Genomic DNA, 15,962 nt, shown 5'->3' with positions numbered 1-15,962 from the left:
GAGGCATTCTGAATGAGTGTGAGCATAATGCTGATAGGTTACAGGCCTCTAGAGTAGGCATGGTAGGAGTAGGGGGTACGATGGGGCCCATGAGTGGATGGACTTCATGGTGGCAGCGGTTTCTTCTGGGGGTGATGATGTGTCATGTGGTTAGCAGTGGTTCTTTGAATAAGATTGGAAGGGGATTGACAAGGTGTGTCAGGTTCGGTTCTGGGCTGAAGTTGCTTCAGATGGAGGTGAGGGTGTTACTGAAGAATTGAGAGAGATTGTTCCAGACGTCCTGCAAGAGGGTGATGGAGGCTGCCAATAGTGAGATGAAATCTTTCACAACGGCAACAATTTCTTTGGTTCTGTTGGTGCTGGCATCAATGCGGTCTGCCAGAGTGGCGCAGTCGGTGCTCCAGGTCATTTGGTGGTAGCCTGTTAGGGCGGATTTGAATGTGCTTCTTTCTGCATTGACATTAGATTGAGGACAATGTCAGGTAAGTTTCATATTATATTACTCAGTGCTCTGTTCCTGTGATTAAGAGTAGAAACTCATCTATGAATATATCTGTTGGGATTTGACAGTGTGGGTATAATAATACAATGTGAGCTGGAATACTGTAACCAGAGAGAGAGCACCGGTGGGAATATAATTTCTACCAATCCCATTGATAGTACTTATAGTATATCAGTTTCAAGGCACCTGTGGGCTCTATTCTTCAAGCATATAAAGTTATACTTCCCCAGTGGGCCCTATTACCAAAAGCTGACATAACTGATTTCAAGACAAATGGCTTGTGCTTTCATGTTGACAGTTATCAAAATTGCCTTGTGTCAGTTATCCCCCTCCTTACTTTGAGTGCTATGAGAAATGTAAATATATATATTTTTAATCTCACAGGGAAAAACTGTTTTTAACATGTTTTCTAGAGTGTGTCAGTGGTGGGAAAGTATGCAGATCACCTCTCCTGTTCACACAAATGTACATTCAACATAAGGATCCATCATTTGTGCATGTGTAATTCCACATCTTTATTCAGGCCCATAGGTTCCCTGGTACCCATCTCTATAATCTATCTTGACTCAATTTGCCTTTATGTGTTCTCTCGATCACCTTCTCTGATATCAGGTTGTATCCTGTAAAGGCCAAAGAAACAGAGTCCACATTCCTATCATGGCATTCCTCAAAATGTCCAGCCACTGGGAACATTTTATCCAGGGTATTTGATGGTTCTCTTGTGCTCCATCACTTGCAGATGGGGAAAATCATGCTGCCCACAATTTTATTTTTGCATGTACATTCTAACACACATAGACAGAAATTTGTGCTACAGGATATTAATTGATTGATGATAAGCTTTTCCTTTCCATTAGGCAGAATAACCCCTTATCTGTTGACAACTGATTTGCAAGCCTAACACTTTCCACACTTTCTGAAACCCTTTATGTTAGATGGCCGCTTTCTCTCACTGACTTGTCCACATAGCTATGGATTTGGTGGTTCTTGAGGGATGGGGCTTTATGATAAGTGGTGGAGGGATGCGAGGTAATATTGTGCCCAATCACCTGATCAGCTTTTTACATTTTCCAATTGTTATTCTGTCATTTTTCTCATGTGGAACTCACATTGTGTGTAGTGATTAACTTTATGGTATTGTCCGGTCCCTCCTTGGGTGTGTTTGATTTAAACTCTAGTTTATCCCTGTTCTTGGTTTCTGCTTTTGTAGGGCTTTATTGGAGTATGCTCTGCTCTAAATGTTAGAACCATGATTTTTACTTCCTTCTCATATGCTTCTTAGCTAACACTTTTTTTACGGGCCCGTAGCATTTCACTAGAGGCCATACTGTCTATCGGTTTCTGAGGATCACACTATTTGCAATTCCCTGTTTTCTTTGTAGGCTCGTGACCATGGTGCCCTTTCTCTCCTTCAGTGTGGATATCCAAACAATTTATAGATTTTTTTACTGATCTCATAAGAGAATTTTAGGTTGAGATCTCTGGATGAATCTTTTCAGCCATTTCCCTGCTTCCATCCCACAGCAGGAATAGGTTATCTGTACACCTGATCCAAATCAGTACATGGTTTGTCATGTCATCATTTTGTGATGTCCAGATCACCGGCTCCTCCCACCAGCCCATGAATAAATGTGCATAGCTGGGGGGAAGCAGATGCCCATTGCTGTTCCTGAGGTTTATCTGCAATATTTATCTTTAAATATGAAAATATTATTGTTTAGGCAAACGCCTGCCATGGTCATAAGCATTAGTGTATAGTCATGTAGCGATAGATATTGGTCTATTTCAAAAAGCGTAGAGTGCCAAAACTAGATTAAAAATATAGAGAGATCCAGCAACGATATCTTTGCTTAGAAAACATTTTATTAACTGTTGACAGTGAGCTCAAAAATCCAGAGTATCCACTTTATTTTCAATAGAGACACTTTGATGTCAAATATTCATTTTGTGACATATCCCAATTGAATATACATTTGTTTCCAATCCAGTTCAAGTTTCCTAAAATGTGATAATTATTATTCAGAATATTGTCAGCTTTTAAGCAAGATGCAACCAACGCGTGCTTGAGTCCCTGCTTTTGCACACAAGTCTGGGGCTTACTTCAGGCTTTTACTAATTCTTTGTTAAGTTACAGAGTTTCAAATTGTTTGAGCTCAGTTTAAATAATTGTAAACTTGTTAGTTATGAACCTGGAATTAAGACGTCATTGTATTATCGCGTTCTTTGAGGTATGAATAGACAATAAGTGACATGCTTTTTTTTTATTACCTACTTTTCCTGATTCTGTTCCTCAACTGGATTGGAAACAAAAGTATAATAAATCATTCTATATCGGAAAATGAGTATTTGGCATCATATTGTGTGTGCTTGAAAATTAAGTGAATATCCTGGATATTTTAGATCATGGTCAACGGATAATAAAGTATTTTCTAAACAAAGATATCATTGCTAGATCTCTATTTTTTATTTTGGTATTCTATGCTACTTTATAATAAATAGGGAAACATATACTCCATATATCAAAACAATTTTGACAAATGAAAGGCGTTGTAGGCCCTACTCTCAAGGAGTGTAAAACTCTCCCTACAACTAACTACAAACAGAAACAGACCAAAGGCATTCGAAAGTGGGACAGGGTGAATAACAACCTCACACTATTGCGAAAACGTGCTTGCATGCTCTTACATCTTGTGTGTTCTGTATACATGCATGCATAATGACATCATATGTAATCATCAAATATGATTTCTCCCAGTGTATATTGGATATAGATCATACAAAATACCTACTATCTTTACAGTATGATGGGAGCACACCACAAGAATCCTCATGATGTGTTTTTTGTATGTTAGTGTGTTTTCCCGTTAGCTGTGGAGTACACTGTGGGCCTCCCTGCTGCTCTTGTAGGGTTCTTATATATTTTCTTTTAATTTTTCAGTGGAATGTAAAAACAGTAGGGAGGAAGTGTTTTCCAAAAATGAAAATCCATCATAATTGATCAAACCTTGATTTTTGCCACTCCCATATATAGTCATAGGATTGTGTGATCGAGGTTTTACATTTGGCAGCATCTGAAAATTCTTAGCAGTCTGTATTAAACAATTGTCGAAAAGCGTCTTGTCCATAATTGCAATCATCCAGTATTTCCCCCTTTATCAGACAGCTTTACAATTAATACTGTTTTCATAGCGTAATGTGTTAATAGCCTCCCTTTCTTCCTTACTCAAGTTAGATCTGATGTGTCCCTTCTTTCCTTGACTGTGAGGAATGGGATCAAATCTATGGTGACCAAGACACTCAAGAATTCCCAATTGTCATGGGGCAGTGAGGAATTATATGTAGTCACTGAGACTCGCCTGATCTATCTGTAGCCACAGTTCTAGCAACACTTCCCACTCTTCCGTTACACACGTGTTTTGCTTATCTAGAACAGTCAGTGTTATTAAGTTATCAGTGTCGCTATAACACATTTAACGTTTTTTGGGTTTGGACTCGTCTGTTCTCATCTTCACTGGCTTGGGTCTTAGCAGCAGAAATAACTAAATTCTACATGGACTATAATTGAAGTCCCTGATTAAGAAGTAGTAGTGGCTGTGTAAAGATGGTGCGCACTTCCAAAGGATAAGCTGGCGTGAGATAGCAAAGCGCATAGATGCTCAAGTCTCTAATGTTGCGAGGAGTGCTCAAGTGGTATATCACCCAGCCACAGGGTGCATGGACTATTGCCTTGGGGAGGCCACAGTCGGTTTGTAGAGAAAGGAAAAACCACAGCACATCGTAGATTCGTTGATAAGTCCGTTTATTCTTTTGTACAAGAACAGAAAAGACATTCCATAGCCCAGTAAAACAAATGGGCGTGATGTCAATAGCCCAACATATTTCTCATATTCTGGAAAAACAACAGTTGACACGTGTTTCGTCACAAATGACTTTTTCAAGGCTGTGAACATAATGGCATACAGATGGAAAACGTCAATCATATGTAATGCATACATTGCATGTAAAATCAACTAATGCGATGTCTGTTATGAATCAAAGTGAGAAATGAAAGTAAGAAACAGAGGCCCGATGCCACAAGTCGGTGAAGTGATAAGAATGTAACAAGTATAAAAAAATTGCAAATCCTATGACTTATTAGTGGGTATGAGCAACATTCCGTTGATTTAATGCAAATTTATTATTGGCACCAATGTGCCAGTGCCCGCATACGAGAAATGTGGTGATAGAGAGAGACCCGTGCTTAATATGTGCTCTAATTAAATATATAAGTGCGAATAGTGGTACATGCTGCATGTTAAGATTTCAAAGGCATCCAGTTCCAATTCAAATGAAGATAATGAGGGTTGTGAAATCAGACACAGGACGCGTGTGCATGTGGCAGAAAAACGTCACACATACCTCCAATCTTTTTGGAAGTATTGAATATTTAACATCAAATTCCGTTGGATGCTGTATTTATTCAGATAAAGCAAAGTATGATGCGTCCACAGACCATGATATTTCTAAAAATGAGAAAGGAAAGAGTGGGCCAAAGAGAGACTAATGAGGTATGATTAGAGGGTGGGCTCAGGAGATTAAACACTGTAAACAGGAATGGTAAACTAAGGTTCTAAGCCAGTGACTGGATGTGTGAATATGAGGGATCCTTTATCTGAAGTCTCAGTAAATTGCGTTTAATGAATAGCACTTAAACCGTGAGACAAAAAAAAACGTACGCGTGATGTCTTAGTATAGAGGACAAAGAAACGCCCCACTCGTAAGTGCGCAAGCTATTTAATGAGATGAAGACAAAACACTCAATACGTATGGAGTGATAATTACGAACACCAGAAGTGTCTTCTACAGTAAGGCATCGTGATGCGCATAGTTAACAAGGACACAGAGTAAGTCATGCTTATAAAACAGTGATTACGCATTAAAGTGCGGGAAAACCTCTTGTGTAGAAAAAATAAATAAATAAAGTGTAATGCGAACAAGCTAGTGCATGAAGGCTCATGTCCGATGAAAGAGGAAAGACGGCCCGCTAATGCAGGTGTGCGCCTTATATAAAAATGAGGACATAACCCATGAACGGTATCAAACGTGTGTGGGAATTAATCGACTCACGTCTGCGGTTATATATGCATAGCAGAGTGTAAAAGGACCTGGAACAAATGGCTAACTCCTAAGGCTGCGGGTTTGGGTGAGTACACAGATGGCCCCGCTCGTGGAGTCGCGGGCCGTGTCACAACGTGGATAGCGACCCGTTTAAGGGCGGCATGTCCACGGGCATAAGATAAAACATCTTACCTATAGGATGTGGGGATGACGTCTCAAAGAGCTGCTACCGGCGTCGCATGGTGCCTGAAATGCGGGCCGGTAGAAACTTTCCATTTATGTAAATGAATGAAAGTGTGAATGAAAGAGAAGAAGGACTGGAGGGTCACTGATATAAATAGCGGCCATATTGGAAAAGGAAACTGAGTATGTGGAAGAGAGGGGAAATAGTGCAAATACCTGGAGATTTGAAAGAAAAGTACCATGCATGTGATTGAAAAAACATTGTGCGCACGAAGAGGTCGAACTGCACTAGTATGCATATGGGGTTAGTAGTCATATTCATAGATAAAGAGTTAGTAGATACAATTAGATTTTGTAACCAAATCAGGGTTTTAACATGCATAGCATTACGTGGAGGCCCCACTGTGATGCGGCACAATATGTAATGATTGACAGTGTAAAGTTCAGAGTGAAACAAAAAGCAAACTTAGTCCTGGTCATAGTCATAGTTCTAAAGTGATGATATCTTTAAGGAAAAGGAGCTACAAAAAGAAATGCAGATCTTTATCAGAGTTGAGACCCTCCTCAACTGCACGTAGTCTAATAATCCATTTACTCTCTAATTGTCTGAGACGGAGAGTCTTATTTCCACCCCTAAGGCAGCCACCCAGGGTGGCAATACCATGTGTGTGTATATCAAGTCTCTCTTGTAAAGGGTGTTGCAGATTGTAGTGTACTGCAAAAGGGTAGTCCTTGTTATTGTTTCTTATCGCCCTTATGTGTTCCTGCAATCTTTCTTTGAATGGTCTGATGGTGCTACCAACATAGATTTTTTTTGCAGCTGCAGATAATGCAGTATACAATAAATTTGGTGTTGCAATTCATAAATTGTTTGATAGAACGTGTTGTGTTTGTGTTATAGCAAAATTCCTTTGTTTTGTCCAAGGCAAACTCACATATGTTACAATGACCACATTTATGGAAACCCAATGGCAGAGACGGAAACCAGCCGTTATTTGTAGGAGTTGGTAGGAAGCTATGGCACAGCTGATCCCTAAGAGTACGTCCCCTTCGATGGATCGTATTGGGTTTGTCTTTGAGACCTTTCTTAAGTGTCTTGTCGAATAGCAGTATGTGCCAGTTGCTCTTGAGAATCTTGAACACGCCTGAACTCGCGCAACTATATGTAGTTATGAAAGACAATGTTTTGTTGTCATCACCTTTTCTGTCTGGTTTTTTGAAAAGTAAGGATGCTCTGTTGACTTTAGCTATCCTGTTGTGTGTACTGCTTAGCAATTTCTTGGAATAGCCTTGATTTAGGAAGCGATGTTCCAGTGATTCAGCTGTTTGGAGAATTCTTGGTCTTCTTCGCAATTGCGTCTAATTCTAACAGCTTCGCCAAATGGGATGGCTTTGATTTGTGAGTATGGATGCACACTACTTGCATGTAAAATTCCCCTACTGAAAAACTTTCTGATTTGCAGCAGAGGAAACTGAACAGATGGAGGAGCCCGCTGAAATATAGAGGATGCCAGAGACTGCTGGCAATGCATTGAGATGGGGTGTTGTGACACCCGGTGGCGGGTGAAAGAGCATTGATTGCAAGAGGAGATCGGAGGCCTCAACAGAATGAAAGAGTAGCAGTAGACATGTGAACACATAGCGCAAGCTCCTATTTAATGGCTCCAAATAATATACTGTAAAAGAACCACATGATAAATTTACACTGCTGGGGACCCTGTCCGTTGTGCAGTGGTGGGAGGAGGGCTGCAATGCAAACCTAAGGGCAAAGGAAGGGGAGGCTCTGAACAGCTGGCCACTGACGAGCACATTATCACCAGGTGCCCCCTCCACAGACCTTAGAACGTCGTCACTAACAACATATTTAAATGCCATCCAACTGAAGCAGCGAGTTAGTAGTAACCGCACCTCCCCCTTGTCCCACATATTTTGATTATGTCGTGCTCCCAACCAAAGCACGTGCTGCTCCAAAAGGTGCGACCCAATAAAAGAAGTCCAACATCTATAAATTATAGATGGAGGGGCACCAATGGAATGCAAGGAAACGTAGAATAATCCAGGCATGATACTCCAACGTAGTCTTTATTTAATTCAATACACCAAAGAAAACATCCAACACGTTTCGTTCACCACAAGTGAACTTCCTCAGGGCTGTAAAATAAACATACATAAAGTGTACACAATTTTCATATAGAACACACACATATCACAATGATTCAAAATATGTGATGATAAAAATTACCCAAGACATCCAAATGCTTTAGGGACAGGAATAAAGAGAAGAGCAGAAAACAATGCCAAAATACACCTAAACAACCTAACAAACATTTAATTGATAAAACGTCCCTTCTGAACATATACATTATTGCTAAAAAAAAAACATATGCCTACATGAGACACAATGTAATTGGAAGCAGAGCCAAAAGAGAAATGGCGTAGACCATGGATCACCTCTAAATCACATAGTCTATGACTGTGTTGCATTAAAAAACTAAGTGTGAGCAGATTTTTACTCCCCATCCTAACGCAAGCATCGGTGGTAGGGTACACTTTCTCATCATCGTAAGCGTTAATGATTATTTATTGGTTATAACTAAAGAAGGCCCAAGCTAGCAGGAATTGTGGGACATTTCGTATCATTCCACGAGAACTATTAAATAGGTACCAGCAACCCCATTCCCATTTTATATAATGTTCTGGTAATTTATCTTATTACAAAAAATACTACCTCCAAATGAGACCATTAAGACCAGAGTAGACAAGTATCCTCTGCCAATATACACTTAAAACATAGATCTAAGAGAATCATCCAAAAAAATGAATTTGGTTACGTACCATTAATGTTTTCTATTCTTGTGGAAGGTTACCAAGTCAAATTTATGTATTCTTTTGTAATGTCTCTGAGTAGTGTGTGGTCGGGTCAGGGGGGTCCTCGGGATTCCCTCTGCAGATGTCGTCATGGAGGGGTGGAGAGGTCAACCCAGGGTGGGCACTTGCTCAGAATCCGCAGGGGATCCTCTCTGGCTGGTTGGGCCACTTGGAAACAGGCCATGGGCGTCGGGTGCAGAATGTTTAGGACTCACACATTCAAAGTGAGGTGGGAGTCCTGGGTTGTAAGTTTCTTCTTGGACTGGGCCGCTGTCCACAGGAGTTCTTGGTCCTTCTTGGGATGCAGGGCAGTCCTCTGGGCCTTCGCAAAGGTCGCTGGTCCCGCTGGATGCATCGCTGTTTTTTGCAGGGTCTTTGAAGCAGGAGATAGGCTGGTAGGGCTGGGGCCAAATCAGTTGTCGTCTTCCTTCTTCTCTGCTGGGGGTTTCAGCTTAGCAGTCCTTCTTGTTAGGTCACCAGGAATTTGGTGAGTTGGGTTCAGGGAAGCACAAGATTTAGGGGCATTACAGAGGTCAGAGGGCAGTAGCCAATGGCTACTGTCCCTGAGGGTGGCTACACCCTTCCTGTGCCCACTCCCTTTTGGGAGGGGGGCACAAACCTAATCCTATTGGTCCCTGTCCTCCAAACCAAGATGGAGGATTCTGCAGGGATGGGGTCACTTCAGCTCTGGACACCTTAGGGGTGGTCCAAGCTGAAGTGGTCACTCCTTCTTGTTTTTCCTACGTCTCCCGCCGGACTTGCTGACAAAAGTGGGGCTTTGTCCAGGGGGCGGGCATCTCCACTAACTGGAGTGCCCTGGGGCACAGAAACATGAGGCCTCAGCCTTTGAGGCTGACCACCAAGTGTTTCAGTCCCTGCAGGGGGGAGGTGTGAAGCACCTCCACCCAGAGCAGCTTTGTTACTGGCCTCAGAGAGCACAAAGGCCCTTGCACCGTGGGGTCAGAAACTTGTCTGCTAGTGGCAGGCTGGCACAGATCAGTCAGTCCTACAATAGAGGACTGGGTATAATACAGGGGGCACCTCTCAGATGCCCTCTGTGCTTTTTAGAATAAATCCAACACTGGCATCAGTGTGAATTTATTGCGCTGAAAAGTTTGACACTAAACTTACCAGTATTCAGTGACACCATTATGGAACTGTGCAGTTCGTAATGACAAACTCCCAGACCATATACTTAATATGGCTACACTGCACTTACAATGTCTAAGAATGGACTTAGACACTGTAGGGGCATATTGCTCATGTAGCTCTGCCCTCACCTGTGGTATAGTGCACCCTACCTTAGGGCTGTAAGGCCTGCTAGAGGGGTGACTTACCTATGCCACAGGCAGTGGTTTGTGTGCATGGCACCCTTAGGGGGATGCCATGTCGACTTTGCCTTTTTCTCCCCACCAACACACAATCTGCAATGGCAGTGTGCATGTGTTGGTGAGGGGTCCCTTACGGTGGCACAGCACATGCTGCCGCCCTAGGGGACCCTCCCTGGTCACAGGGGCCTTGGTATCACTGGTACCTTTTACAAGGGACTTATCTGTGTACCAGGTTGGGCCAATTATGGAAACAATGGTACATTTTTAGAGAAAGAACACTTGTGCTGGGGCCTGGTTAGCAGGATCCCAGCACACACTGTCAAGTCAGCATCAATATCAGGCAAAATGTAGGGGGCTGGACTGCAACAAGGACCAGTTTCCGACACCAGGCACTCCTTAACGATGTACAAATTGCACCAAATCAACCGCCACAAGATGAACGTGTTTTGGATTCTAAGCCAACGACGACCCCGATGCAGGGGTTATTGGTTCTCTGTGATGGTTTTTAAGTTCCAACTATTGTTGCAAGTTCAGTCGAGTAATGTTTTGTTGCTGGACCCTGAATTTAAAAAATGTTTTAGGTTACATAACTGTGTCATAGTAAATAAAAGGAGAGCAAGATGCTCACATAGCCTCGACTGGGGATTCTCCTATACATACACTAACAGACCATGACATCAGTAGTAAAGAATATAAGTTTATAACCTGGAACATACAGGGTTTGGGAAACATTAAAAAACGCCACAGGATTCTAGCACAACTCCATAGACGGCAGGCACATGTCACCTTCTTACAGGAAACACACCTGCTTTCACCGGATGCCGCTATGGTCTGAAATAGGCGGAGAGGCCAGCTACTGCACACTTCATATTCTGCTTATGCAAGGGGCTCTGCAATATGGATTAGGGCGGGAGTACCATCCAACATTCTTGAAACACAGATAACCAAGGGAGATATGTTATAGTATTGGGATCTCTGGACAGAGAATTGATCGTCCTTGGCAGTATATACACCCCTCATACAGACCAAAAAGCCTTTTATGCCCATTTATGCACAATATTAGCAGTTTTGGACACTACTTTAGATAGATCGCATCCCCTGTTCTGGGGACGATACTGGCGCACCATGCTCATATCTTTAAAAAATGGTTAAATGGTTAGGGTATCTGTGATATTTGGTGGGCTGCAATGAGGAATTAAGGGAATAGCATTCTACTTGTTCCCCCATGCTTTACATTCTAGGCTGGATAGATGTGTATGCCACGACCAAATGCAAACACAAAGTACAAGTGCCTCATGCTTAGGTAAGAGCATATCTGCCCAAGGAAAGAGCTCAGGGCTCCCCCTTTTAAAAGGACTTTATGCTTGTCTTTGTCCCTGTACTGCGCTCTGCATCTTTTAGGCAAGGTTTGTACTATAAAAATAACATATTACTACATATATAGCTGACCTACCCTACACGTAGACTTTTGAGTACATTTGACAAAGCCATCCTGGGATGGTTGAGAAGGTTTATCCCACTCAGAGCACTCATTGTGTCCAGTTGAGATTTTAATATTGTCTTAACAAGAGTAGAAAGTCTGTCTTTTAAACCACTACATCCATGTTACTGCATAGTTTGCTCAGTTTAACTGAGCAGATTATTAATTATTTTACACATATGAGCTGACAGATGCACTCTGATGGAGGAAAAACACAAAAATGTAATGAAGCATTATGCATTTCAGCTATGTGATTATGTGTTGTTTTCCAAATCGAAACTCACCCTTTGATCCAAACATGTTCTGTTCTTTTAACATAGCAAACACAAGGGTAGCAATGGCAAAATATATGCAATAATTCCAATGGAATTCAAGGAAACGTAGAATCATCCAGACATGATACTCCCAACATAGTCTTTATTTACTTCAATACACCAAAGAAAACAGCCAACACGTTTTGTTCACCACATGTAAACTTCCTCAGGGCTGTAAAATAAACATACATAAAGTGTACACAATTTTCATATAGAACACACACATGTCACGTTCCATACATTTCTAGTGCCAATTAATTCCGATAGTTGGTGGAGAAGAAAAGGTGTCAGGGTCTTTTTACTTGCCACATTACTGGCAAACTTTTTTTGGAGTACACTACCTCCTGACCGGATTTGGTAATCAATGAAGTGCGATTTTAGACGCAATTACAAGTTTCCCTTGGATCTTTGAAACACTCATTGGTTAGTATAATAGTAAAAAAGACCCTGATACCTTTTCTTCTCCACCAGCTATCGGGAATTCTTCGCATATAGTTTATAACCTATTTGTTTTTTTACATATTTCTATATCAGACGTGGTGTAGGCATGCCAGTGATTGTTAAGAAGTCACCTCACATTAAGCCAGTGTCCATCCAAGACACTTGTTCCATGTACATATGTTCATTTATATATCCCACAGCCTTGATAAAGTCACTTTGTCACAAAACACGTGTTGGCTGTCAAATACTAAACAACTGTAATGAAGAACTATACGGAAACATGAACTGAAACAAAGTTCCATAATAAAAGAAGACCTGGCAACCCATGTCGGATTGGTCTGAAAGACTCATGATAGGGACTATTTCTTACATGTTCCGAGCAAAGATAGTGCTGTGGCTGCAATGTTTTGAATGGTCTACTATTTAGAACTCAAACCATGACAGCATGATAGTGCACCACATGTGATCTACAATACAGTAAGCAGCAAACTATTGGTCACAGGTAGTAACATTTTCGTACTTCCCTAGATATAACTGTCCACCTTTCACATATTATAATAGCGCATTTTTTCAATCAATATTTCCTGTGTGTAATTTGTGTTCTTTTCGTTCTGCAGGACAACAGTCACAGACAGAAAGTATGGATGATAAAGACAAACATAAAGCTTCTAGAGGAGTTAAGTATTTTGCTCACAAAATGAACGAAAGAAAACACCAAACACCACACTGGACTGAGAGGTTTAACAATGAAACACTTCTTCTAAAGCAAAAAAGAATACACACTGGCCTAAAAGTGTATCCCTTTGCTGAATGTAAGAAGACGTTTACTGGAAAGACGCATCTTTTACTGCACGAACAAACACACACAGAACTAAGGCAGTGTCCCTACACTGAACATGAAATGAGGTTTGCTGACGAGGCAACTCTTGTACGTCAAGAAAAAACTCCTTGCAATATCTTTGAGAAAACCTTTATGCAGAAGGTACATCTTCAACAACATCAAAGAATACACACAAGAGAGAGACCTTATCACTGCAATGTGTGTGCGTTGAGCTTTCCTGGAAAGTTAAGCTTGGTACAGCATCAAAGAATACACACAGGAGATAAGCCTTATAGCTGTACTGTGTGCGAGAAGAGCTTCATTCAAAAGAGAACTCTTGTAGACCACCAAAAAATACACTCTGGTGAGAAGCCTTATAGCTGTACTGTGTGTGCCAAGAGCTTTACTCTTAAAGCTACCCTTGTACACCATCAAAGAATACACACAGGAGAGAAGCCTTATAGCTGTACGATGTGTGAAAAGAGCTTCAATCGAAAGAAAACTCTTGTAGACCACCAAAGCATACACACAGGAGAGAAGCCTTATCATTGCACTGTGTGTCCCAAGAGCTATACTCGTATGGCAAACCTCTTAGACCATGAAAGAATACACACAGGAGAGAGGCCTTATAGCTGCACTGTGTGTGCCAAGAGCTTTACTCTTAAGGGAACCCTTTTACGCCATGAAGCCAGACACACAGGAGAGAAGCCTTAATCACTGCACCGTGGGTGGTACGAGCTTTAATAGAGAGTCGATTCTTGTACAGCACCAGAGAATACACACATGAGAAGGCCATGACGCTGCATGGGATGTTTCTGATCAGCAACATCAATTACAAAAAATACAAAAGCCTTCTCAAAGCACTGCCAAAAGGCATCTAAGATTGTACTTCTGAAATTAGACCTGAGACATCTGACAGTCAATCAGGGCTGAGATCCTCACCTTCCTTTGAATGTTTGAAGAGCTTTACATTTAAAGACAAACTCCAACATTTGCAGCATCTCCGAACAGAAGATGGGCCCTTCAACTTTACTTCACCAAGCAACGAACTTCACAGAGCATTCCTTCACTGCAAATTAAACTCTTTAGACGCACATGAAATGTTTGCAGTGGTGACAAAATGTTGCCAAGTGTGGAGCAAAAATATCTTGAGGGACATCAATTCTAGGGCTCAACAAAAAATGACTGAAAACCAGGGCAAATGAAAAAAATAAACTTGTAGAAGAAATATGAATCAACCAGTTGAGGATGAAACATAAAAACGTTTTTCATCACTAAAGCAGGAATATCTACTTCTTATCAGCATCTTCAGACCAGTTGTCTAAATATTCTGTACAATCCATCCAGGCTGATAGATCAAAACAGGATGCATGGCTGTGTAGATTCTAACATACAAAGGTTGGCACAAAGCAAATTATTCTTAAATTTCAACCACCTAAAAGGTTACACAATTCGTGCAGTTTTAATATGGTTTATTCTGGTGAGAATTAAATACATAAAAACTGAATTTCACATAATGATTATTTCATCGCATGCTGTGATGTGTTTTGTGAGGTCGGTTGTGGTCCTGTTCTTGTGTGAGGAGTGAGATTGACAATTAGACTAAGGACACTGGAGCAGGGAGCTGTCCCTAAGAATCTTATTTTCTACAATCAGCCTTTGCTAGTAAACCAATCTTCCTGCCGGTTTCACGTGGCGAAAAGACTGGAGATACTTCAAACCCATCAGTACCTTCTGTTTTCTCTGTCCTGGGAGGGGTGGGGAGAACCGTACGCTACCCTGCAGCTCCTCCGCCACCAGTCCCTCAGAGGTGCGGCATTCCAGTGTGTAGTCAGCTCTATCACCACATCCGTCGCTGGGGTGTTTAGATCCAGCCTGCAGCTGAAAAAGTTTTTTGTGTTTTGATTCAATCTCGGAACAAACAGTCCACGTGACATAGACCCCACTGTTAATTGAGCTCCCGAAAAATTTCAGCAGTCAGCATCCAGCCCTGGAGTCCTTTAGTTGCTTAATGACCAGGGTTGCTCCTTGGTGGCATGCTTCGTCACTAGGTTTCTTCCTGTTCCACTGCGGAACGGGGTGTGCTGCCACCTGTGAACTACACAGAGCACTAGATGGTGTTCAACCAATGTATTCAGTAAAATAGGAAATGATGGGCTTTGTAATGGTTTAAAAATACCTGACTAGTGGTTGTCAGATGCTTTAATGAATATCCTAGCCTGTATTTTTAACAACTGGGAAACAAAATGGGAAGCTAATTAAAGGTACTGAATATATTGGTTGAATACCATCTTGTGCTCCTGTGTGGCAACTAAGATCAATTTGTTGATGTAACAGACTGCCAACATGGTGTCCATCCTCTACAAGATACAGCAACTCTCTTTGTTGGGGGCTAATGTCAAGATCACAATGGAGCCAATCAAAGGTACCAGGCAACTGATATGCTTTTTTCAATCTCTTTATTGTCCACCAGTGCCCTGTGGCTACTCTCCCATGCTATGCACTCCATCTCCAGTGGCTGGCATCGGACTCTGGTTGACAGCCGGAAAGCATCCAAAGATTGCCCTGCCATTCCATGCTTCCATGTGCTCGAGACACCATGTCAGTTCAGTCCTGGCTTGGAGCTATCATGAGACCAGATCGGAGTATGCAAGGCCCTTGCAAAGATGAAGGAACTTCAATCGCAGTAGCACCCTAAAATAAAGCAGGCCTGGAAGAATTGCTTGTAAGAAAGGGGTTAAGAGCCCCACTATCCGAGCCAATAAACTCAAGGAAATTGTCTCTGCTCAATGCAGACTGAAGTTGCTTTTAGTTTGTGAGTGGGAACCAGCACTAACAACCTTCTGTTGTCCCTTAGCAGTCCCCAGGGGTCTCCTGTTTGCCTCAGAGCATCCACACAAAACCCAGAAACTCTCTGGATTGTACT

The 15,962-nt window shown here is 41.7% G+C and overlaps 1 protein-coding gene across 2 annotated transcripts in view; it reads left to right on the top strand.

The window, feature by feature from the left end:
* Positions 1–14,543, top strand: part of LOC138287321 (zinc finger protein 567-like) — a 34,389-nt gene extending 19,846 nt beyond the window's left edge. For both annotated transcript variants that reach the window (XM_069227674.1, XM_069227675.1), the window contains exon 3: positions 12,834–14,543. In XM_069227674.1, the coding sequence (XP_069083775.1) occupies positions 12,834–13,750 (917 nt within the window). In that variant the 3' untranslated portion in view covers positions 13,751–14,543. The remainder of the gene's footprint in view (positions 1–12,833) is intronic.
* Positions 14,544–15,962: the final 1,419 nt, after the last annotated feature.

This window comes from Pleurodeles waltl, chromosome 4_1 (genome assembly GCF_031143425.1).
Source record: "Pleurodeles waltl isolate 20211129_DDA chromosome 4_1, aPleWal1.hap1.20221129, whole genome shotgun sequence".
Taxonomy (NCBI): domain Eukaryota; kingdom Metazoa; phylum Chordata; class Amphibia; order Caudata; family Salamandridae; genus Pleurodeles; species Pleurodeles waltl.
Note: the sequence above shows the minus strand (reverse complement) of the source record. Positions and strands in the feature narration are given on the sequence as shown.